Below are 25,000 nucleotides of genomic sequence, written 5' to 3' on the forward strand. Positions count from 1 at the left end.
TTGCTGTTGAACCACCACCGGTGAGTACGCAAGGACAGTCGCCTCAAAATGGTTCAAAAGACCAGAGGCGAGATAATCATGCTGCTACTCACGAAATCGAAATCGGCTTAAGACTCTGCTCAGCAAATTCCTTCCTTCCGTCTTTGCAAGGACCGTAGGTGAATTGAAAGGAACTACCAAAAGGTCTAGAGGTTAGCTCTCAGCCATAGACTGCAGGTGTGCTAGGGCTGGTATAGGAGAATTGTGCTGTTGAAAGACAAGTGGCGCTAAGGTTGTAAACACTTTGGAATGTGTGTTCGCATTCCACCCGGACTGGAAAACTACAAGCTACCAACACACCTTAATGATCGCCAGAGTATGGTCAGACGTTATCCCTTTCGATGCGATGCAGAAGGCGTAGCTGTAATGATGATCGTCTGGTCAGGGGGATCAAGATTAGAGCGTGCGTAATAAGGTTTTGGTCTAGCGCTGGTGCACCCACCGAATCGTGTATTGTACACTAGAGTGGGGAGGGGTGGTGTTTTTTTTTTTTAATGCTCGGTGTTAGTGTTGAGCCGAGCCGGATCAGCCAATGAGCAGATCCGTTAAGCCACTCACGAGAGATTATATAAATAGGTTGCGGTTTCTACGCCGGACGACATTTTGTCAGAATCCTTCGGCCAAAGCCCACCGGTAATTGGATTCACATACTACATCTCCGTCCGTGTGTGAGTTGTGTGCCTTAGTGTGGTCAGTGGTCAACTAGTCTACCGTTTGATCGATCAGCAATCGGCAAACCAAGGATCCGTAGGAGCTTCCGGACGTCCAGCCTTCACATTCTTGCAGCTAGACTGAGTTGAGAATAGTGAAAGAAAATAGTTGAGTGAGTTTAGAATACGGATTAGTATAAAAAGTAGTATCAACTATGTGAGGTGTTCACAAAAAGGTGTAAATTCTTGCGCGATCAGCGATAGCCTTACACCTGTTACACGCAGTGGAATCAGTTTTGTGCGTGAATAAGAATGAAAAATGACGGTGCATCAATTACTGATGCTGGTGGAATGGTGGTGGGCCAGCACTCGCTCTGCTCTGTGTGAGCTGTCAGTGACGGTTTCCGGCTGAGTTAACCAATCGGTTCCGGTAGTTAAGTGCGGCCGAATTAATGACATTACTCATCGCATGCAATGCAACGTGACGCGATAGAACTTGTTTCGGCAAATCTCTTGTAGAGCAAAGTAACGTGCGCAGAAGAGATGAGTGGAATGGCATTTGAAATAGCGTAAATAAAGCACTAATCCAATTTACGTACAACATTTACGTTGTACCAAACACATACTTGCTGCTCTTTACGTGTTAATACTACTAAAAAGTACTTCACCTACGCAATGAAAAAAAATTGTTAAAATTTTGTGAAATGTTCGTTCACGATAACGGCTCACGATAGGTGCAGAAAAAATACTTCAATAATTCAAATTATGATAATGTCGCTTCAAATTTTTTACACGACACAACGCATCCAAGCACACGTTGGTCCTTTTTGATAGCGCGCAAATAAAGATGCTAGTACGCATTTCTGGGGATCCACGATTTGAAGGTCTTCCGTGCCCTCGGCTTGTGTGCTCGGCTGTGGTAACCGTGCAGAACAGAGTTTTATTGCAGTGTGCGATCCCCCGGCCGGTGATGAACCGAAAGCAAAATTTATTGCTCCATTAACTGCCACTCGTTAACTGCAATTAGCGTAGAAAGTCAAGTCTAATTATCGTTTCGTTTTGATCCTCGGTCACGGCGGCGATGACTGACGCAAGGACACCATGCGAGGCATGAAGTGAAAAATAGTTTAATGTTTTCTTTCATAGCAGAATGAAATAAATAAAATTCATGAAGCGGTATAGCGGCACATTATATAGGCGATTCTCGTTGACGTTATAATCGTGTGATTGAGTTTTTCTAACGACAGTTTATCCTCGCTGCGTTCTAGTAGGATCCTTATTTATTTACTGATCAGTAATTGCGAATGATCGACTCATAAAGTTGAAGAAAAGGAAAACGGTGACGAATGTTGCGCAATGCCTTTTTTAACAACGAGCTCTCTATCCATTCGCTCTGCTTACAGCACGCGGACAGACGACAAAATGGCGGCAAACGGTAGTAACGGAAGTAGCAATGGCACAACGGCGGCACCGGCCCCACCACCGATTACGGTTCGGTTGGACGTGGTCGATCGCATGAAGCGCTGGGAGGGCAAAGTGGCCGTCGTGACCGGTGCGAGTGCTGCCATCGGTGGCGCCATCGCAAAAGAGCTCGTCAAGGCAGGAATGATCGTTTGCGCTCTGTCAAGGCGGCGGGATAAGGTGGAGAAGCTGCGTGCCAGTCTTTTCGATGTGGCCGGCAATTTGAACTGCGTCGAGTGTGACATCACCGAGGAAGAGGACGTTAAGCATGCCTTCGGTTGGATAGAGAACACGTACGGTGGCGTCGATATGCTGGTCAACAATGCCGGTGTCATCACGAAGTGTCTGCTGACGGAGAAGAACAATACGCGAGATCTCTACACGACGATGGAGACGAACATCATTGGGCTGTGCATGTGCACGCGGGAAGCCGTTAAATCGATGAAGGCGCGCGACGTCAAAGGCCACATTATCAACGTCAACAGCATATTCGGACACAAGGTTCACCAGGCCGTCCCCGGTACCCGACCGCTCAATGGCATGTATCCCGCCTCGAAGTACGCCGTAACGGCCATCACGGAGTGTATCCGACAGGAGCTAATCTACCTCGATTCGGGTTGCAAAGTAACGGTGAGCGTAACATCTGATGAGCTCGCTCCTCTGCAAAAGATGGCGCAACAAATGAAATGCTACCATGTCCTTCTATCTTACCCGAGCAGAGTATTAGTCCCGGTTTGGTGGAGGGAGACATTCTGTCGACGGTCAGCTCGAACGAGAACGAAATCGTCAAGTACATGCCAAAACTGAAGCCGGAGGATGTGGCGGAAGCGGTCCTGTATGCCATCACCACACCGGATAACGTGCAAGTAAGTAGCACCTTATGATGCGGGCCAGCAGTTTCATTGAAAACATTGATCGATGCAACCGACCATTACCTTGATACACGAAACGGCTCAACATTGATGAATTAATCACTTCTGTCCGCTCCATCCATCCTTCTGTTCCGTGCTCTTTCCACAGATTCACGAGCTGGTGATCAAACCGATGGGCGAGTTCTTATAAATATAAACACCAGCAACAACATCTAGCCGCATTCGGTGAACCGAGAACGGGATTGAACGATCTTCTCAAACCATCCTGCTCTGCCGGACCGACCTTCTTCTCTGACGGTATCTCGCTCGCTCATAGGAATAGCGCTTCTAGGGTAATAAATCGTTTATTTACATACCGTGGAGGAATCCGTGATGGAAGCTCCTCCTGTTGCCAACTCTATTATCGCTGACAAATTTTAACTCATTAAGACTAAAGAAAAACATGTAAACAAGTGATTGCTTACGTATTTCTGTTTGCCAATTGCTCTGTGCTCGCGCGCATCCTCCCGTGGCCTTAGACCCCAACAAACGACTCCTGATAGACTCTACCTCGCTCACTTTGCCTTTGCTCAACCCCAAAATTATTTACTTTCGACCCTCTGAACCCCATCACCACCATAGAAACGGTAATTTGAAGCAGCCACAGTGTTGGATTCGATGCATTCAGTGTATTGATAGTAAACTCTAAATAGTAATTTATTTTTTAACATGGAAAAATAAATAATGCAATAAACTATTCGATTTGGTTTCATATTTTTCTCCTACGCATCGATCGTTTTAATACAGTAGAGCAAAACATTTAAAACATACATCGCAGCACGTACAAGTCCGAAAAAGAAAACTCTCCTTTTAGGAGATCCTTTAGAGTGTGTTATGGTGAAGATGTTACACCATAGGTGCAATAACACCTGTGAACAACGCAGACATCAAGAACCATTTATATGAATCTTAATCATTTACAGTATAATACTCTTCATGTTTGTTTCAACCAACATTCAATCAAGGAAGCTTTAACAATGCACAATGGACTTATAGTCCATACGGTGGCATATTGTCACGTAAACCAACGAGGTCATGTAAACAACAAACACCAAACTTAAGGAGACCACCCAAAAATCCAGCTATGTCCAAGCCGCCGCGAACTTCACCTACCTAGGAACAACAGTTAGAATGACCTTTATGGTATCAATATTATAGAACCTTTCCTGCCTTCATTCCTCAGTGATGATTTGCGGAAAGCATTAGCTTTTAGTTACTCTGTCAGAAGCAACAAAAGAGGATTTCGAAGGTACCAAGATGAGGAACATGGAAAACCACAAAAATGATTAAAGACCCCGAATTGGAAGCAAAAATGTATGAAGTTAACCATTTGAGCCCGAAGCAAGAAGCTCACATGTTGCAATTTAATCCACCAAAATGTCTGACCGCTATGAAAACGATAAAATAATATTGAAAATTGGTAACTCATACGTCAACTTCTACCTCAAAACCTGATCGATTCGACTAAAAGACAACGTTGTGTGTCTAATGGGAAGATTTGGAGTACTATCAGTTCCTAAACTGTAGGGGAAACGGTAATACAGGGTGGTTTTTATGGTGTCCAGAAATATCTTGATGAAAAATGTGCAGATATATATTGGAATATGAACCCGTATCCCAAATACAGACAGACAGCTGCTGCGGCGGAAGCTGCAAGTATCCCTACTGCCGGTTTATAATCTATTTCTCTTGGGCAAATTTTTGATTGATGACATCTACCATAGATATTCATTCGAAGATTGTTAATAATGTCAGCATTGCTGCTTTCTTTAAACTGATTGTGAACTAATTTCTTTGATTCCTTTGATTGATTTTTTGCGTTTAATGTTTAATCACTTTGCTTTTAATTAATTGCTGTTTAAAGGGTAAATTGGCATTTCTGGTCAACGGCTAAAAAAAACAGTCCGCGACGGTGTCCTATTTTGTACTGTCCCTAATGAACCCGTATCCCAAATATGAACCCGTATCCCAAAGTACAAAATAGGACACCGTCGCGGACTGTTTTTTTTAGCCGTTGACCAGAAATGCCAATTTACCCTTTAAACAGCAATTAATTAAAAGCAAAGTGATTAAACATTAAACGCAAAAAATCAATCAAAGGAATCAAAGAAATTAGTTCACAATCAGTTTAAAGAAAGCAGCAATGCTGACATTATTAACAATCTTCGAATGAATATCTATGGTAGATGTCATCAATCAAAAATTTGCCCAAGAGAAATAGATTATAAACGGTCTAGTGGTTCCGTCCCAGAGAGCGATAAGGTATCATGGAGAGCACTCCGTGGACGATAGGCAGTCATATGATTTAAGTAAGTCAAGAACCGCCTTAATAACACTCAGCTCTAACAATACGCGATGGGTGGCTACAGGACACGAGCTTACCCTATCTCAACGCCTCTCGTCATCACAAGTCAAGCGTATCCATCGCATCGGTGCATGAGTGAGACATACATGTTCAGGCTCCGCTTGGAAGGTGATTCCAAATAGATAATCAGGAATTTGCTGAGTTTAGCGTACTCAGAGACCGGAAATCCCATCTAGAACCCTCCCCTAACGGCGCTATAAAGCTGCCAATCTTCCCTAACGTACAATATTTTCGCATCCTTCTTTTACCTTTCCAACACCCTTTAATTTCGGCGACGACGTCAACCATATTAGCAAAACCTTATGTCAGCAATCAATAGATCACTGGCCATTTTACATTGAACCTATCGTAAATTAAAATGTAATATTATCATATGTGATAAATGGCCAACGACGCGTAAAAGAACAATGAAGGAAGGCGATCGTATAATGAAAAATCTTTGAAATAACACTACCAATCTATCGTGGCAATTATTGAATCAATCTAACGTAGCAATTATTAGCGTGTGATTTAATACAACGTTATACTTGCTTGATTGCTTATATTGCTTGAAATGGAATGGAGAATTATCAGGCGCTATAGCGATAATCCTGCCTCGTCCTCGAGTACCGTCGTCGTCCATGTCGGGATTCCAGCTATTCGGGCGTCAATGTTGACTCCATCTGGCTTACCATGCATTCTTTGCACATTGTCTTTCGCAATTTTCAGCCTTTCGCATTGTTTCCCAAATTGCCTTTCGCAAAGTTTCGCGACCTTTAAAATGTTTAAGTTATTAGAAAAAGGACAACAACTAAAGCTACTAACTAAATTAACTAAAAACAATGTTACATACAATTTCAGCTCATTTTGTAAGGTTGTTACCAATCAATTCGTTTTTGCAATTAATATATTAATTATGTTGTTATTGATTTTTTTTAATCTGCAGCAACGATATCGACCTATTTAAATAGCCGTGGCCACACGGGGCGAAAACTCTAGCGCAAACGAAAAAATTAATGCCAAAACGGTTTCGCTTAACCCTTACACGCTGTCAAACTTTTATACGTCCGCGGACTTTTTCGCTGAACCCTTGACTGAATTTTGTACTGTCCCTAATGAACCCGTATCCCAAATATGAACCCGTATCCCAAAGTACAAAATAGGACACCGTCGCGGACTGTTTTTTTTAGCCGTTGACCAGAAATGCCAATTTACCCTTTAAACAGCAATTAATTAAAAGCAAAGTGATTAAACATTAAACGCAAAAAATCAATCAAAGGAATCAAAGAAATTAGTTCACAATCAGTTTAAAGAAAGCAGCAATGCTGACATTATTAACAATCTTCGAATGAATATCTATGGTAGATGTCATCAATCAAAAATTTGCCCAAGAGAAATAGATTATAAACGGTCTAGTGGTTCCGTCCCAGAGAGCGATAAGGTATCATGGAGAGCACTCCGTGGACGATAGGCAGTCATATGATTTAAGTAAGTCAAGAACCGCCTTAATAACACTCAGCTCTAACAATACGCGATGGGTGGCTACAGGACACGAGCTTACCCTATCTCAACGCCTCTCGTCATCACAAGTCAAGCGTATCCATCGCATCGGTGCATGAGTGAGACATACATGTTCAGGCTCCGCTTGGAAGGTGATTCCAAATAGATAATCAGGAATTTGCTGAGTTTAGCGTACTCAGAGACCGGAAATCCCATCTAGAACCCTCCCCTAACGGCGCTATAAAGCTGCCAATCTTCCCTAACGTACAATATTTTCGCATCCTTCTTTTACCTTTCCAACACCCTTTAATTTCGGCGACGACGTCAACCATATTAGCAAAACCTTATGTCAGCAATCAATAGATCACTGGCCATTTTACATTGAACCTATCGTAAATTAAAATGTAATATTATCATATGTGATAAATGGCCAACGACGCGTAAAAGAACAATGAAGGAAGGCGATCGTATAATGAAAAATCTTTGAAATAACACTACCAATCTATCGTGGCAATTATTGAATCAATCTAACGTAGCAATTATTAGCGTGTGATTTAATACAACGTTATACTTGCTTGATTGCTTATATTGCTTGAAATGGAATGGAGAATTATCAGGCGCTATAGCGATAATCCTGCCTCGTCCTCGAGTACCGTCGTCGTCCATGTCGGGATTCCAGCTATTCGGGCGTCAATGTTGACTCCATCTGGCTTACCATGCATTCTTTGCACATTGTCTTTCGCAATTTTCAGCCTTTCGCATTGTTTCCCAAATTGCCTTTCGCAAAGTTTCGCGACCTTTAAAATGTTTAAGTTATTAGAAAAAGGACAACAACTAAAGCTACTAACTAAATTAACTAAAAACAATGTTACATACAATTTCAGCTCATTTTGTAAGGTTGTTACCAATCAATTCGTTTTTGCAATTAATATATTAATTATGTTGTTATTGATTTTTTTTAATCTGCAGCAACGATATCGACCTATTTAAATAGCCGTGGCCACACGGGGCGAAAACTCTAGCGCAAACGAAAAAATTAATGCCAAAACGGTTTCGCTTAACCCTTACACGCTGTCAAACTTTTATACGTCCGCGGACTTTTTCGCTGAACCCTTGACGCTATCGAACGCTTGATTTACGAAAATGTAGGTTCTTTTCGTATTGTTTTTGCATTTTTAATATAAATATAGCGGCAACAGCAACAAAATCGTTAAAAACTGCAATATTTATTCGGAAATCAACTTCAGCGGCCAAAACACAGATGAAAACAATGCGTTTGACATTTCGGCATAAATTTTCGGGTTTTTACCCCTGCCACACGAAGCGAAAACATTTTGGCATTAATGTGCAAATTTGCGCGCAAATTTTCGCCCCGTGTGGCCACGGCTAATCATGTAAATTCAGTTCAACATATTTTGAATGAATGATGTGGTGATAACGTGAGTTACGAATTGTACAATGCGGATACGAAAACTCCTTAGCCGTGGCCACACGGGGCGAAAACTCTAGCGCAAACGAAAAAATTAATGCCAAAACGTTTACGCTTGCCGTTTACATGCTGTCAAACGATTATTGGTCCGTGGAGCGTAAAACCTAGCGTAAAAGCTTTTTGCAAACGGTAGGGCTCACAATATGTTCTTTTTGTGGTTTACATCGACAGTGAGTGATCATTGCTAGTGTATTCAATCCTTTTCTTCAAAAAAACGATTTTAATTTCCTCAACCCGGCCATGTAAACATATCGAAGCGAAAACATTTTGGCATTAATGTGCAAATTTGCGCGCAAATTTTCGCTCCGTGTGGCCACGGCTCTTCGCTTACATATGAAATAGTTCGAGGTAGAGAGTTGTATGTATGTATGAGAAGGAGGAATACCCCGCTTAAAAACAGTTTGTCATCACTTGATCTGCAATCAATCATCTTACCAATTGTTAAATGTCCATTTAAGTGAGTTTATGTGTTCGTGTTTATTTATTTCCGTCTCTAGAAGTCACGTTAGTTCTTGTTGATTTTTTCTTATCATCTTAAAGCTCATAATATAATACAAAGGATCTTCATAAAACGTAAACCTAACGTACATGCGACTGAAAGATTTCATTACGGAGGGAAGAGAAACAATGATATTAAAATAGAAAAATAAACAAATACTCGCTTCGATAAACAATTTTCTGACCAAAAGAGTGCTTTTCCATGGATTTCATAATCGCTATTGGCGCTATAGTAGAAGTAGTGGTAGTAGTATTGGCAACCTCTTATACAAAATTTGCCCAAACAAATTCAAACCCAAGGCTGAAATGGGGGGAAAAACTAGAAACAAACCTATATACAGCACTAACAGCGATCGACACTGTAATGTATAATTGCTAACATACAATTTGAAATGAAAATATCTTCTATAATACATTGTTCACATTTCTATTCTCCAGTCAAGCTATTCCTTCGCGATTAGACTCGGGGTGGAGTACATAATGACGAATTGCCCTTCAGCAAGCAATTTTTCCAAATTGTCCTAATGTTTGCTGTCCGATGGTCTCTTTACTGGACAACAACTGGCAGTGTTATGAGAACGGAGTTCATTTGGGGGCATGTGTATGTGTGTGTGTATGTGTGTGTTTTATAGTTATTCAAGCAATTCTATGTTCACTACCCGCAGCAATGAGTACTATGCAACGTGTACACTATGCGCTCTTTGATTCGAAAGAGAGGATAATTCAAGCAGTAAACAAGATTAACATACTTATTTGATGTATCATTGCAGTGTGTAGATTTAAGTGGTGAGTAGGTTATGTATGTCCTGCGGTCTAACACAGTTCGACAATGCGTTGCGGAATTCCTATGTACATAATGACGGCTAAGCATATTTTGAAAATTATATTAGGTTCCATTAAACGTTTTCCCCCTTTTGTTTTCAATCAATTGTGTATTGGATAAAAGAAAATGTAAGTTTAGATTCCGTCACATTCAATCAGTTTTAATTTCGATTCGCTAGTGTGGTCACTTGTAGTGAATAACTTTTAGAAAGTAAGGATTTGATTCGGCGGGGTGCACGTACTGTACCTGTTGTACGTTCTTTGCTCAATGGTGTTACTGCCAGCCACCCTCTCACTCGTTTCTTCTCCACCGCCAACCCTTAGAGCTTAGGTCTCACGTTACTGGACGTTATACTGGAGAATCTAGATCGCACATCAAAGATACAATTCACCTGGGGTCGATGCTTTCGCTGATCGAACATTGGTCTTATATTGCTATACAGTTTCTTTGCATTAAAAAACTATTCGCTTAGATTTGGTAGATTTAATGTATGTCGACATATTTCGTTTACGCCGCTGTTTAGACATTACGCTATACGGTATATGTCAAAAAAGCGGTAACAGGGATGTTATTTTTCATTTTTTTCTTTTCCGTTAAGTTTTACTAAGATGCAACTAGAGACAAAGATGAAGGCATTTATATGGCTTAAAATAAATAATATACGATACAATAAATACTAAAATAAAATAGCGAAAAGAGAAAGAAGCAGAAAGGAATTATTCTTGCGACAACCGATGGATAAATACATTCAGTGCGCTAAATAAAGAGCACATTCAATTCAGAAGAGTATCGACAGTAATATAATAGTAGTAGTATTAGTAGCATTCATGTTTTGCTAAGGAGTAATCAACTTCGATATAAACCACAACTGCCACTAACATCTAATATGAACGGAAAACAATGTAAAAGAACAAAAGAATACTAATCTCAAAATGTCCAGATGGCACCATTTTGATTGTTAAAATACTGCTCGTCTGTTTACGGCTTCCAGTGGATTATGCCTTTTACCACCTCCCCTCGAAACGCTTCCTAGACGAAGAAAGCACACACAACTGTTTGACAAACATAACTGAATGTTACGAATAAGTCAAAACCAATGACGCAGGACTACCTAATGCGGTTGTAGATGCCATCACCTCTCAAGGAGGTGACGACAGTGGGAACAATAATATTGCCACATTTTAATGTTTGCGTGCATTTCGATTGCGTTCAAACTATCTATCGGGATAATTGTTATTTCACCTAGACATATACCGGATGCATTACACTGCCTCTTTGAATAACAGCGATTGCATTTAGCGTCTGGAAAAAATATTCAACAAATTTCATTCTTTTCTCTACGGTAATAGGCACACTGTCATGCATAAGTGTTTGATGTTTAAGCGTGGAACGTTTAATCCTATTTCTAGTTGCTTTACTCATCCATTGTCAATTACTGCCTCTCGACGCTGCTTTTTTCCTTCATTCCCTCCCCCAGCCCGCTCTACCCACGCCTTCGTCTCTTACTCTTACTCAATGCACTTCCTTCACCTGAAGCACAATCAATGTCTCAAACTGCAGCTACTACCTACTGTCAAGTTCCATTCGATGACGTTCTGTCTTTGAATGTTCGAATGTTTTATATTTATATTAATAGTTTCGCTTCGTACTTCACTTCTTAAGGCAAATGTTGTCTCAGAACAAGATATTTGGAATGAAATATCTTTTTATCTAAAAAAAAAAATCACGCTAAACAGTATCATACATATACAGCGCGCCCAAACGACACGTAGCCGTGATACCACACAGGAGGCTAACAGTTAAATACAAAATCACGTAAAATTCCGTAAAAAGGTATTCGTTGCCCTTATTAAATATATGATTTAGCTCATTGCCATACTTGTGGTTTGTTTTGCAGATGCATCCAATACCGTGCACATCCGAGATCGTGTTTACTTGATCTTGATCATACTGAGGAGTTGCTGCTCAAACCTGATACGTTAAAAGTGTATCCAAACATGCGTTCTTTGTTAAGCTGTGTGTGAGTGTAAATGGGTCAAAATGGTTCTGTGTACATGATTACTACTCGATGATTGGTAATTTCACAAACTATTGTAGGGCTCTCGTCGTTGTCGTAATCGTTTGAGGCAGACATTTCGATGATGCATCCCCAACGATGCGATGCATATTTTGTCGAATAAAGCGTCTTATCGTCCGCGTTCTCCCTCGTTTCAACACGTTGTCGCTTCGAGTAACTATAGGTCCAAATAGGTCGACGGATTTGCCAAACCCTAGGCGATGCTCGCTGAGTAGAGCAAATTTGTATAATAAAGGCAGCGATAAAGTTGTGTATGGACCAATTGCAGCGCATCTTTAGCTTCTGGGTCGAATGTTGGACGCGTCTATACTTCAGGCTTACCGTTTGAGTGCCTCACTCAACGGAATTGTTTTGAGATGATGAGTTCCAAACGGTCGCAGAGACTGCTCACTGTGCACCACACGCAACACACCGGCTGAGTCTACCGTATCCACGCCACCGTTTTCTTTTTCCAGTCTTTTATGGCGCTGATGTCTTCGAACACACCAGCAACACCAACCAATGATGAGTAGTACTAGTGAGCCGATGGCTCCGCTCGCTATACTAGCCGTTTCGAGCATAACGCGTGGTCGGGTTGCTGCAAAGAGAATAAGAACGATAGATGAAGAAACGAACAATGAAAGAATCACAGCCCGTGGAGAGAGAGAGAGAGAGAGAGAGAGAGAGAGAGAGAGAGAGAGAGAGAGAGAGAGAGAGAGAGAGAGAGAGAGGAGGGAATCGACAGCAAAAGAAAAGGGGGGTGAGGGTTAGCTTGCTTCGGACACTTACGCAAGTAGGAACCGTCTAAATCTTTGTATTCGCATCGAGGCCCCATGTAACCATCGGCACATCTAAAATGATTCGGAACAATGAAGAATAATTGAAATAGGAATATTTCACTGCGCACCAAAAAAAAATGGAACAATTAATTAACTTACTCGCAGTTGTAAAGCAACGAATCTCCTATTTTTACTGTGAAGCAGGTAGCATCGTTCAAACAATACCAGGCGGCATATGCCGGAGGGCACTTGTAGGTATGGAATGTAATATTTGGTCTAGGAGTTGGACTGGGAGGTCTAGGCTTCGGTGTTGTTCGACTGGAGCAGGCATCTATTGAGGAAAGTAGACATTAAAAAAAAACAAAATTCAATGTTGTATGCAGTTTTTTTTTGTGAAAGACTGGAATTCAATTAAGATACACAAACCACAGCGGTTACCAATCACAATTGTTACAAGAAAATGTGTCATTACTGTCATGATCATGGAAATAATAACTCAACGCAATGTCGGTTATAAGAATCACGAGTATTTGCAGCCAGTCAACACAAGATCGTTGCGAATCTACTTAAAATTTCATCTTACAGTGCGTAATAAATTCTTCGTAATGCTACATATTATTGCTACCACCACACAACACAGAAGCTTCATTTTTTGCTCCATCCATAGTCTCAATTATGGCTTGACCAATCGGTCAAAGCAATTTCAAAAAAACAGGAAAATATAACATCAGGCATCCTCCTGCACAGCAGCACAGCAGCACAAACTGCACATTTCTCGATTATTCATTATGATATATTATACTCTTTTGCGAAAACACTGCTCTTATGTTATTATCTGGAAAAGTGCCATTGTGGCGAATGCAAGTCGCCGTCCCTTGGCCAATGTTTACAACGTATAAAGCAGCAGAGAAAGCAATCTTTTTGGGGCAGAAGAATGATTTAAACAGGCCATTTCCCATTCCCACGCCCGGACGGACGCTTCTCTGGACTGGACTGGTTATGCATCTACAACAGTCGGCAGAGCATCTCGTAGCGAGTCCCATCATTGCTACTCCCCGGCTTTCCCATTACCAGCCTCTATAAAACGTCATTCCTCATTTAAGCGGCGTACACTGCGCTGTCGGTGGGTAATGATCAATTCATGAGTCTAGGCTAGGTCAATTAAATTTCAGTGCATTTATTATTTCTCATCTTCGTTGCGCTCCCCCCGTCGGATGATCGAAAGTTTGTCCTTGGATTGGCCACCGCACCGCAGAGAGGGCAAGGTTATGAAATACGCTTCGAAATGAAGCATTCAAGCAACATAACTACTACCACCACCACCAACACACAATCCTGATGGTGCATATGGCGGTGTAGTGTGTTACTGCAACTTACTCTCTCCAAATATGCTCTAGCTCTAGCGTCCTTCGTCGGAATGGAGGAGGGTTCTCAGCAGCATGCCATCAATTTGAATGGCGGAGTGAGAGAGAAGTTGACCATAAAACCAAGGAAACCTGACAATTGCCCGGATACGCAACGGGCCCGCAGCAAACATTTAGCTGTACGGTACGGCGGTACGGTGCACCGCCGGGGGTCTGTCGTGCCGAATATTTATCCCTTGGTTTTGTTCCTACACCACTCTACTACACTTCCCTTCTCGCAGGGACCAGCAGCAGCAGCAGCAGCAGCAGTACCAGAGTGCAATCGATCATTGGGGTTCGGGATAGTTTGCCGGAATTCTACATTTGCTTTAGCCCACCAATTATCGCACGAACGCGTCGCCCAGCTGAAAATCAACAAATCAACATGTTACTCCTCCTATTATTATCTCAATCCCGGCGGCTCCGAAAGGAGCCTTACCACGAGAACGAATCCCGCATTACACTACTGGAGGTAGAAGAAACGGGCCGAGGGAAATCTATCTTTTGCCCGAGAATCCTCCGACATAACACATGTATCCATTAGCGGTAATAGAAAATCGATTAAGTATAATGATGAAACATTTCGGGACTGTTGAGGAGGCGGTCTCTAGCGGACAGAGCGAAACGAGCGAACGAACAAGCAAGCAAGAAAGGCTATCCCCCATCATGAAGAGCTGATCCGAACGCGCGACTGAGAATACCACCATACGATCTGAGACGCAAGAATGGAAGGCCACTGGCTGACAGAAGAGATTACCCCGGGTCGGTCGGGAGCAGTAACTAAAAATAAGGCAAAAAAAAGGTAAAACAAATAATCGTAATCATACCAATTAACCACTTCGCTCTATTCTTCGAGTAAAAAATGCGAAGGATCGCGAGGGGGCGGCGCTCCACTCGCTCCGCAAAGAGAGGCTCTGGTTGCTGCTGCTACCATCCATTTGAAAGAAGCCGCGCAACAGCAGCATGATGACCTCCCGGCAGCATCGCACATTCACACACTAATGCACTCACACACAGACACACCCGTTGCATGCATGTGTGTGGCCATTGTTTTCGCTATCCCAAAAACACGACCCCAAACCTGGCCTGGCCTGGCCTGGCCAGCCTCTGCCCACACATCGGCGTTGATCGATTGATTGAAAGATTCTTCTATTACGTACTCGCGGTCTGTCTTTTGGACCTTCTTCCGGCCTCCATTTCCAAATTTAAACTATTCAAAAGCCTTCCGCAACATTACGAAGCAGTTCATGACGAGCGGGTGCGGGTGTGAAGGCGAGCTAGATTAGCCCCTACCCCTACCCCCCGGACACAGCACCCAGCAGTCAGTGGGGATCGTCCGTTGATCCCTCGTCGTTGTTGTTGTCGTCGTCGTTGGCAACACGAACATGCCACCAGCAACAGCAGCAGCAGCAACAGCAGCAACTTTTCTCATTCAGTTTCTGTGATTTGTGATTTGATTTTCCTTTGATTCTCCGCTGTCGAAGCGCTGTCAAGGTAGTTCCAATTGTGAACGATCATTGTTATTACATTGATTTCATTTACGCGCCCGCGCAGAAGGGGTCTTCTACTTTGAATGCGGTTCGTTCAATCGTCGACATCGTTTCACTAGGTGGACAGAGTGTGGCTTGTTGAGAAAACTCTTGAGAAAATAAACAAATTTCCATGAGAAATCGATGATATAAAACACTGCCTACAAACAATCAAAAGGCGTTCGCCTAACTACTGCACTTTGCATGACAGTATTGTTTTGTTTCGTCAATAAAATATAAGTCATATTTTATTTTCGTAACTGTTGCACCTATTATTTTGCCAAATACTCCTAATACTGAAGATAAAATTTGCTGTGGAAAAGCATATGTAATCCGATTACGTAATCGATATCAAGTCGTTGGAACAGAGGAAAGCTGCTGCTTCTTTTGTTGTAGACTTACACCGATCTACTCGTATAAGAGATCGTGATGTTACGGTTCTTAAAATTTTGTAAACGCCGAGAATTGTCAAATTGAAATGAATGAGATAGTAATTCCCGTACTCTTCAGTGGTAATACCATGGATTTAGTTCTCTAATAAATAACAAAAGAAATTACGCTCAGGAGATGCATAACCTTCCAATTCCAATAGACAACTTATCCCAATCCGGCCACGTTGCAGATGTATGCTTCTGCGACCAATTAAAATTGAGATACAGCATCATGTCCATCACCCGAACACATTTGGGAACCTCGGGCGCATCCAGGAATCGATTAGATTCGACCAGGAACAATACAACATCGATAACATGCCCACCCAGGTGTAGTGTGGTTGCAGCCATACGCAACGGGGGATGCCCCCGCGTATGCCAGCGCTTGTAACAAACATTTCCTTTACGCTTTCCCTCTTCACCTCGCCATCGCGAGGATATCGATTGCCTGTGAAGCCTTCATATGCTGCAGCATAACTTGGTCGGCGTGATCGCGGAGCTCCCCAAAACCGCACATAACACCTGAGAGCCTCATATCTTTCCGACTTAGTGGCGCTCGCGGTATGAGCAAAGATTTTCTGTTTTTCCCCCTTTCTTCTTTTCTCGCTCTCCCTCGCGCGCCGTTAATCGGCCTTACCACCCTGTGGCGATCAGTCTATCCTCCTATCGTATTAGAACGCGATCCGGTATCCGTCCAAAAGGCATGTGTGGTATTGCCACCAACCGGCGAACGCCGCCAACAGCTACACCAATCAAAATCGACCACCGACCGGTGGGATATTCAGGCCAAAAGCTGTTCGCCGCCGCCGCCGTCGCCATCCGTCTTGATTCAGTGAGAAAATCCATGTTATGTGAGCAACTGCTGTTCGTGTGCGTGTGTGGTGGGGTGGATGGGAACAGATAGATTCCCCAGAAAAGGGAACACACGCGCGCTAAGAATGCAATAGTAAGAACAAAACGCTCAAGTTATTTCTTCCGCAGTGCCGCCGATTGCCGGGGGAGGGTAGCGGCGTCCATAACTTTCTCACACAGCCCCACGAGGAAAACCTGAAAGAGCCGCGAAATTGCCGCAACGGAATGTTAGAAAAGAAAACAAAAAAAAAAGATGCTTAGGGGATAAACTAATCATTTTCCTTTTCGGAACCAGCAGCAGCGGCTAACAAAAAGAGGAAATAATCATGTGTGGCAGAAGAACGAACAGAACTAGCCTGAAACCGAATCCCACATAGTAATACAATATTGAAAATGAAGTGGAGGGGAACCCCCTGCTTAGCTATCGATCTTCACTCTCAATTATCCTTTCTTTTCTCTCTCTCTCTCTGTAGCTATATATTCTCTCTTTCTTCGCCAGAGAAAGACAACTTTATCGTGAATCCTGGCACAACATCCAAATGAAACATAAATAAAACAAAACAAAGATTAACCTTCCTCCCCTCAAACCTTTTGCGCACAAAGAGTTTATAATATCTGTTCGAGACCACCCTACCCCCTGTGTTCCGTGTGCGCCACGTTCTGAATCAATGCAGCGAGGGCGCAGTTCCGTCGCCATCACTTCAAGAGCAAGTATCTCTAAAGGACATGCTAACGCGCAGCAACTCACTTTTCCCAAGATGCTACATCCGGTGGTTCCTGTTTTCCCAGACCAACTTCAACATGCAGCACAGCGCGTGGTGATGGTGGGAGGGGAAATGGCTCTTGCTTAAAAATGCGCCCAGCCCGGATAGACGGAAATGAGAGGCAGGCAGTGTATGTGGTGGTGGCTATTGAGTAGTGAATCAGCCAGTCAGTCAAATCGGGTGTGTTCAATCAGAATCGGAACCGCCCGGTGGGGGGAACCACACATGCCATGCACATAAATCACAAAGCAAATCATCGCATCTAATCACTGCACGCCACCACCGCCGCCGCCGGACGATATGCTGCTTCAACAAAACCATTAGCCATTGGACAACACCCTTCTTGTTATCGCGTGTGCGCTGAAAAGGCAAACGTATTAACACCTTGTCCAAGCCATACATATATGACTAATCGAACAGAAACTAAGTACAACGGGCTACGGCTCGTTGCGATTTCTTATCAGACTGTCACACGCACCGCTGCTTGCTTAAACCGACGGCTGGAGGAATGGTAAACAACAGTTCCTTATCATGAAGATCCCCTCGGTGCACAGCAAGGTTACCGGTGTGATTCCCCCCCCACCCTCTTATCATATTTATCAGCAGAAAGGAATGCGCGTAGGAGGTGCACGCCTTACGAAAACTCAAAGTCATCGAACGACGATTGCGTAATCTGTTTCGAATCGAATTCCTTGGCCCACATATACCCGAGAGAGACCAGAACGACCACAGGAGCTACTGCAGCAATGCAATAAAATGCTTACGAAACTACGATTTACACGTTTCTGTGAATCATATGCTTCCCAATCAAGAAGACACATATTTCCACCAATTTTCGTTAGTTCTTTTCAAGAAATCATTCCTATAAAACGAATATCGCTCTACGCTGATTTAGTTTGCCGGAATTCGTATTATTTTGGTACAGTTACGCGTACAAAGTGTTTTGTAATCAAAATAAATCCACGAATGAACGCGACTCACATCATCAAATGCTTAACGATGCGCCAATAGCAGTCATAAAGTATTCTCAATCTTTCAACAAAAAAAAGGTGATTTATATCTACTGTCGCCAAAGTATGGTTTGCTATCCTCTGGTTCACATAAGAAATTCTTGTCAGTTTTGAAGTAACTGTAGCTTTTGTCAATTTTGCTCCGATTGTTGCATTTTTTTGTAACCGATTATTCCTAAAAATTTAAAAGGTTATTCTTTAAATTTAAAATGAAACACGTAACCACCTCGCACTGGAAATGGAAAAGGAGCATTTGTTATCATTCACACAACACTATTCCTTGCCTGACAGGCAGCCCACATCATACATGTTTGACCAGATGACGACCATGACGAGAAGAACGCAATAGTATCTAGAAAGATCAACAGACGATCAGATGTTGGTGGTGAACTTTTAAACAAACCCACACGAAACCGTTCCTATTGCCATTGCTATTATTCCTGTTGCGCTTCCATTGCTACTGCAACAATGCTTCTGCCGCAACCAGTACGCGCCTGGCGATGGTTATTTACCATCTATCCCAAACTAGAACGCACGAAGCAAACACTGCGGCATGTTCTGGGGGAACAGCAAAGAAAAGCCATGCCAATAGCAATGGCATTTCTGTAGCTTTACACCCGGCACAAACAGATAGACAAGACAACACAAGGAAGTCTAGGAGAGAGAACTGTATGGACGCCCTTGTGAAGGTTCAGCAAGAGAACTCATGTAAATCACATTTGCTACGAACCCGTAAATAACAAGAAGGTGCAAACACACATGTGTGCTGCTGGGAGCAGATTTTTTTCTTTGTAAAGCAAATAGAAACAAGGACTAGGAATGCCACCGCCGCAAGGCTCGGATGGCAGAAAGGCCGCAAGGCTCTCGCACAACGAGCTACAGCGATGCACATTGCACATGCGCGGAGAGCTTTGCTTGGCAAGCCAGGTGAAGAAGGAAGAGGAAGCTGGCAAGCTGTTCCTCGATTGCAGCAGCACCATAGGGCGCGGCGCGCGCGCACGCTCGCTCATCCGTCCTTTGGGTCGCGTGCTGAAGTTGCAAAGAATGGAAGCGAAAAGAAAAAGAGTCCTCTCGTTTATCCTGAAAAACGAGAGGAATGATGGAAACAGCCGAAACACTCGCACACCATCCGGCGACACCGGCTGGTGGTTTTTAGGACACCACACCACGTGCCTAGCGCAACAGACCAGCGGACGATATATGTGTTTAGCTCTGCAGCCGCCCCTTACTCGATGATCCGCGCCGTTTACTTGCTCTTCGCCTTCGTCGCTCTTTCCTTTCGTCGTTTTTTTCTTCTTTAGCTCTCAATTTTAAATTCCTTGCATACGATCAACATCTTTCCCGCAAAGAGGGGCAGTAGCTGCAGCACAGCACTACTGATGCCACGCGCCACAGCCTGGTTTATTCATCGGTCGTATAGAATTACCGCGTAAGAGAAGCCATACATAATAAAACCACGCGGTGGTTCTGTCTGGATTACCATCTTTTCATGAGGAGGCTCTTTTTGTTAAGAATTGGACTCTTGTGCTTGTTGTGTCAATATTCAAATGCACACTAATCCCACAATAGCATTGGAGTATAAAAGAGTAAATAAAAATTCTTGTTTTTGATCATATCAGCAGATGAGATCCACTCTAAGCAACGCACAGCAGCATTTCATCCGTATAAAATGGGTGTCAAACTCATCGAATTCCTATAGATGCATTTCTAACTTAAGAAGTCTTAGTTTCGTTCCAAGGCTGTGATATTTTAACATGTATCGATACTTTAAATTGTTAAAATGTTTCAGCATACAGGTGATCCTACCATTTGGTACCAGGATCTTAGCTATTGGAAGCTGAGGACATGATAACATTATTTTTAAGGTTAACGATTGCTTAATTAAAATTGTATGATCTATCCAATTGTTGTTGTAGTTACGAATAACATTTGTCATAGGGTGTAGTAGCTATTATACCGTCTTCTGGTCTGCAGAGTCATGATTTCTGATCTGCCTGGAAGGCGCGTCTGCGGAAAGCACCGCGGCAATGATCTCCCCTTTTAAAAGCTTAGCAACAAATACCCTTTCCGATAATGATGACACAATAATAGCTGTAACATGTGAAAATATTTCAAACTTGAATTGTTTGGGAAAAAGATCAAATCTGATCGTTATTGACCAAATGGCCGACTGCAAGGACAGCGCACGAACATAGGCCACAGCAGTACCCCGCGTCAACGCTCGAGCGATCGCCATCGTGCATTCCATCCTTTACGCAGCATTCAAAAGTCTTCTTATAACCATCTGGTGTTGAGGTTGTTGCTGCGTGTCGTCGCTAGAGCTAGTCTACTGCTTCTTGCACGCAGCAGTTCGCAGACGCAATGTACGCAAACGCACTCTCGAGGATATCATCCCAAGGAGAGGAAAACGACAACAACCAAAAATCCAGCCATGTTTCAAGGAAGCTAAAGGTGCATGTAAGCGATGCATTCTGATACGAAAAGAAGAGAGGATGGGACTCTGGGAAGGGAAAAGGAGAAACACACACGTCAAAAAAAAAAGCATTAAAAGGATCCTATTTTTGGTCGCGAAGAGATCAAGTTTCGGGCGTGTTTTTGGGGTGATTTCGATCCTCTATCCGCTGCTGCTTCCTTTTTCGGATCGCTGCTGTGCGGTGCGACAGAGCGGTGATCCGGTGCTGCTGTTCATGGCGACAATGATGCTGTGCCACTGTAAGCGCACCTTTGCCTTTCGAGCAGCTTGCGAGGTGTCCGCTTCTCTCAAAGAGGTGCGAGTTTGTGTGCACCTAAGACTGAATTAGAGAGAACGGCGACACTTTCAATTGCCAATGCACATATATGATCGAATTTATGCAAATCCGTCGCCCCGCTGTTTCCATTTTTTTTTCATATTCCTTTGGATTTTACATCCAAAGGATCCAGGATTACCTTCTCAAACAATAAGCAGAACATCAAAACATAAAAGGATGTTGTTGCTTCCGTTCTTTTCCCGTGCTAAATAATGAATCCTGCAGATAAAGAGCAAACCTCACATACTAGATCAATTTGCGAAAAGTAGTTATTATTAGTAAGTAAGTAGTAAATTATTAAAGTGATAATGTTGTAATTGTATTGGCGCAAAACTTGAAGGACAAAGACCCCTCTCTTGTTGTGTTCACCCGAAGCGGCCACAACCAAAATATATTAAAAACCCAAATCAACAGTTGGCATATTGGAACGTGAGGGGGTTTAAGGATTAAGGATCGTCGATCTCCAAACAAACGGTGCAGCTACATACAGACTACCCCACCCCATAGAGTGGAAATGTTAAAGTGGAAAGGTCGAAGACAGATGAGACGACCGAAAAGACAAAATCGAAAGAAACGTGTCGTGTGCGCAACGCGCTAAAAAGAAGCAGCCCGTCGTCGTCCACACACATGTTTGCTTTACGATCATCATTATCATCTGCCTGCGTATTCCTTGGCGCACAGCCCCCGAATACACTGCAGTAGAGCATCGCAGCCAGTTGGCTTTCCTCCATGGGTCCCCGCCGTCGCCGCCGTTAGTGTCGTTTACACACATACATACACACACACATGTGCGTGTAGCACATAAAAGGAAAGGAAGCAGTGAGGTGCTCTTCGATCGAGCTCAAGCATACAATCGGCAGTTCCTTTCCGGCGCAGGCAAATGCAGGCGGCAGCGGTGGCGGCAGTAGCATCAGCAGCATGCGTAGCCAGCACAAGTAACGGATCACCAGTTCCGTACTGGGCGGGCGTGCTGCTGCTGACGAGACGATTTGTTGTGCCGCTCATCTGCACAGAGCAGACGGAAGGTCGGAAAAGGAAGGCGAAGCAGCAGAAGGAGAGTAGAGGAGCGAGCGCCTCTAGCATTTTGCTTTCCATGCGGCTTGCTTTGGGTCTCTCTCTCTTTCTCTATCTTTCTCTCTCTCTGGGGCTGCCTCCTATGGTTGGAGGGTTGGATGGTAGTAGCAGATGTTCCGTCGGCAACCAATATGCGCCGGCACCGTCTGGACCCTATGCGCCTCCGCGTCGAAAAGCTTGTGAGCACGACGGGGCCTGTATTCTAGCTAACGCGCCCGTGTTCGAACCAACGCGCATCCAAGAGAAGATGATCACCTCATTATGGAAGGACGAAGCACATACACACATGAAGCGGCGCTCACAACGTGTACAAAAGGGAATCCTTACGAAAGTTTCTCGTACGACCAAACCAAACCACCAATCCCCACCCCCCTTTTGCGTGTTTTGCTTGTCTCTGCTCTGCACGGTATATGGAAATTGTTACTCCCCTAATTTTACTGTGGTATACGTAATGCCACCTGCAATGGTGGCCCTTGGCCTGCACTGCACCAATCAAGAGAGAGAGAGAGAAGGGAATATAGAATGTGGTTAGGGGAGGGAGGAAGGCGGCGGTGCGAAACTTGTGCTTCATGTAATTGAACAGAATAACATTTCCTCAGCCCTTCAGGCGATGACACTATCACGAACTGTCAATAACTGCTTCCATAACCTTCCAGGACCACGGAGACATCGTCGTACTCCGAGAGGGGGGAGAGAAGCGTTTTGTGTTTTTCGCACGAAACATGTACAGGAACCCAGAAACCACCCGAAAAACACCGCAAAATACACACACTCACCTGTCGTTTGTAAAGCTGAGCTTAAAATTAGAAAAACTGCCAACATGGACACTGTTCGGCTGTAAAGTTGATGCAGCTGTTGTTGATCGATTCGTCTCCTTCCTACAAACGAGAACAACGAAAACAGAACAGAACGTGTTTAATATGCAAAACGGCCAAAGTAAAGGGGACACACAAACACAAGTTGGAAATAATTTGCAATTTGAGGGTAGTATTAGTACAGGATAATCATAAAAAAGTTATTGAATATTCCTTAGCAAGGATTTGTTGTGAGATTATTTTTTTTTTTGAGAATACAAAAGAACAATCGGCAAGACAGCGTACTTTACACCATTAAATTCTACCTTCTCTCTTGTCAATTTATTGATTTATAATTGGAGAAAGGAAGAACACAAAATAGAGAGAAATATAATCTGGCTATAATCACAGCCAGAGATCCTTTCGCGTTGGAATTATGAAGGGATGAACAATTGCTAGATATCCCGAAGTAAGTTACCCGGAAGCCAATTGCTTAAAACGGGAGATACTATCAAATGAGTAATACAGTGTAGTATATCGCCTACATCATGGGTCTCAAAAACTTGCGACCTAATTCTAATTAATTAATCGTAATTTTATATGATTTTTTTGTGTGTGGTGCGGCCCGCTGAGTAGCTGTTATTTGGCACAGCGGCCCGGAGGCAAATATAAGGTTGAGACCTCTGGCCTACATGATATATTATCCGTTACATCGAAAACCTTGTCTAGAATGGGTTTGTCTAGGTTGAGAATAGGCTCAACGGACAATTATAATGTATGGAAACTACGGCACCCGATTGCGAGTAATGTTGACATCTGATCAGTATTCGTTTATCACGTCCATATCACTAGTGTATCATGAATTATAAAGTATCCTATTAAAAAAAAAAACAATTCAATTTCTTATGATTTTTTTTCTAAAAAATAGTTTAAAGTCCACATAGAGCGAGCCGGAGGGATATTCCAGAAAAAAATTAGATGTCATTTTAGTCATTGATTAAACGATGTATTCTTTAAGGGCCAAACTAAAGGAAACCAGATAGTGGCCTGCCACGATCTGTGCGCACTGTACAAGGCGCAAGATCATACAAAGAAAGAGAATCACTCGAAATCCAGTGTCAGATCAATATGAAAAGTGTCAAAAGAAGCGAAAACCTCATTTGTTCCACGTAAAATTCTGCGACATACGTGATCGAAGCACTGCAGCATTCCTGAAGGAAACGAAGCGTCTTATCGTATTTTCTATGATAAGGAAATTTTCCCGATTGATCTAACATGAAATTTTCGTGCGATGGGTTTGTACCTTCAACGTGGTACATGGATGATGCAGAGAAAATCAAAATAATGTTCCGTACCTACTGGAGTTATCATGTCTGGAGCAGTGTTATCCAATGATGTGAAAGTTTTGTTTTTAAAAAGCGTTACAATTAATTCTGAAGTAAGCAGCACAATTATTTAAAAAAAAAACTTGACCAATCTGAAAATATTGTATTTAAGCAACATGGATTGCCCCCTTCTATTGGCCTAAACGGAACCAATGATTGAAGCAAAACATACTGAAGGAAACATGGTGGTAATTTCTATGTTCTAGTGACTATACTATGAAATTTTAGGTCCAGAAATTGGCAATATCACGGAGAACTGTTTCAAGGGTTAAAAAGAAGCGTACCGGTTATTCTATTATCATGAAGCAAGTAATTGAAAAATAACGATGGACAAATCAAATGATTGCAATTGTTGTTGTTTAAATTACTCTATGGAACGAGATAAATGTAAAACTCAAACGAGCGTTACCGTCTTTTTG

General features: G+C 42.9%; 2 protein-coding genes across 6 annotated transcripts in view; one reads left to right on the forward strand and one right to left on the reverse strand.

Annotated features, from left to right (window-relative positions):
- The first annotated feature begins 654 nt into the window (after positions 1 to 654).
- Positions 655 to 3,758, forward strand: LOC125953280 (farnesol dehydrogenase-like). 2 transcript variants are annotated; one of them, XM_049682738.1, is made up of 4 exons: positions 655 to 862; positions 2,093 to 2,780; positions 2,870 to 3,016; positions 3,171 to 3,758. In XM_049682738.1, exons 2-4 carry the CDS (start codon positions 2,112 to 2,114, stop codon positions 3,210 to 3,212), a joined length of 858 nt encoding a protein of 285 aa, XP_049538695.1. In that variant the 5' UTR covers positions 655 to 862; positions 2,093 to 2,111; the 3' UTR covers positions 3,213 to 3,758. The 2 variants fall into 2 exon arrangements, with proteins under 2 accessions (XP_049538695.1, XP_049538696.1); XM_049682739.1 differs by having other exon boundaries at positions 655 to 857.
- Positions 3,759 to 8,759: 5,001 nt separating this feature from the next.
- The window catches only part of LOC125954557 (uncharacterized), a 20,577-nt gene continuing 4,336 nt past the window's right edge, over positions 8,760 to 25,000 (reverse strand). For all 4 annotated transcript variants that reach the window (XM_049684958.1, XM_049684959.1, XM_049684957.1 and 1 more), the window contains exons 3-6: positions 23,179 to 23,280; positions 12,710 to 12,881; positions 12,561 to 12,622; positions 8,760 to 12,369 (exon numbers count right to left, since the gene is read on the reverse strand). In XM_049684958.1, coding sequence (XP_049540915.1) covers positions 12,110 to 12,369; positions 12,561 to 12,622; positions 12,710 to 12,881; positions 23,179 to 23,280 — 596 coding nt within the window. In that variant the 3' untranslated portion in view covers positions 8,760 to 12,109. The remainder of the gene's footprint in view (positions 12,370 to 12,560; positions 12,623 to 12,709; positions 12,882 to 23,178; positions 23,281 to 25,000) is intronic.

The sequence above is a fragment of the Anopheles darlingi genome, chromosome 3, assembly GCF_943734745.1.
Source record: "Anopheles darlingi chromosome 3, idAnoDarlMG_H_01, whole genome shotgun sequence".
NCBI lineage: Eukaryota > Metazoa > Arthropoda > Insecta > Diptera > Culicidae > Anopheles > Anopheles darlingi.

Excerpts from the sequence above, each read along its gene's own strand:
- LOC125953280 (XM_049682738.1), top strand. The coding sequence starts at position 2,112 with ATGGCGGCAAACGGTAGTAACGGAAGTAGCAATGGCACAACGGCGGCA. Across the intron at positions 2,781-2,869 it reads ATTCGGGTTGCAAAGTAACG|AGTATTAGTCCCGGTTTGGT; the intron begins GTGAGCGTAACA and ends TTACCCGAGCAG. Across the intron at positions 3,017-3,170 it reads CCACACCGGATAACGTGCAA|ATTCACGAGCTGGTGATCAA; the intron begins GTAAGTAGCACC and ends CTCTTTCCACAG.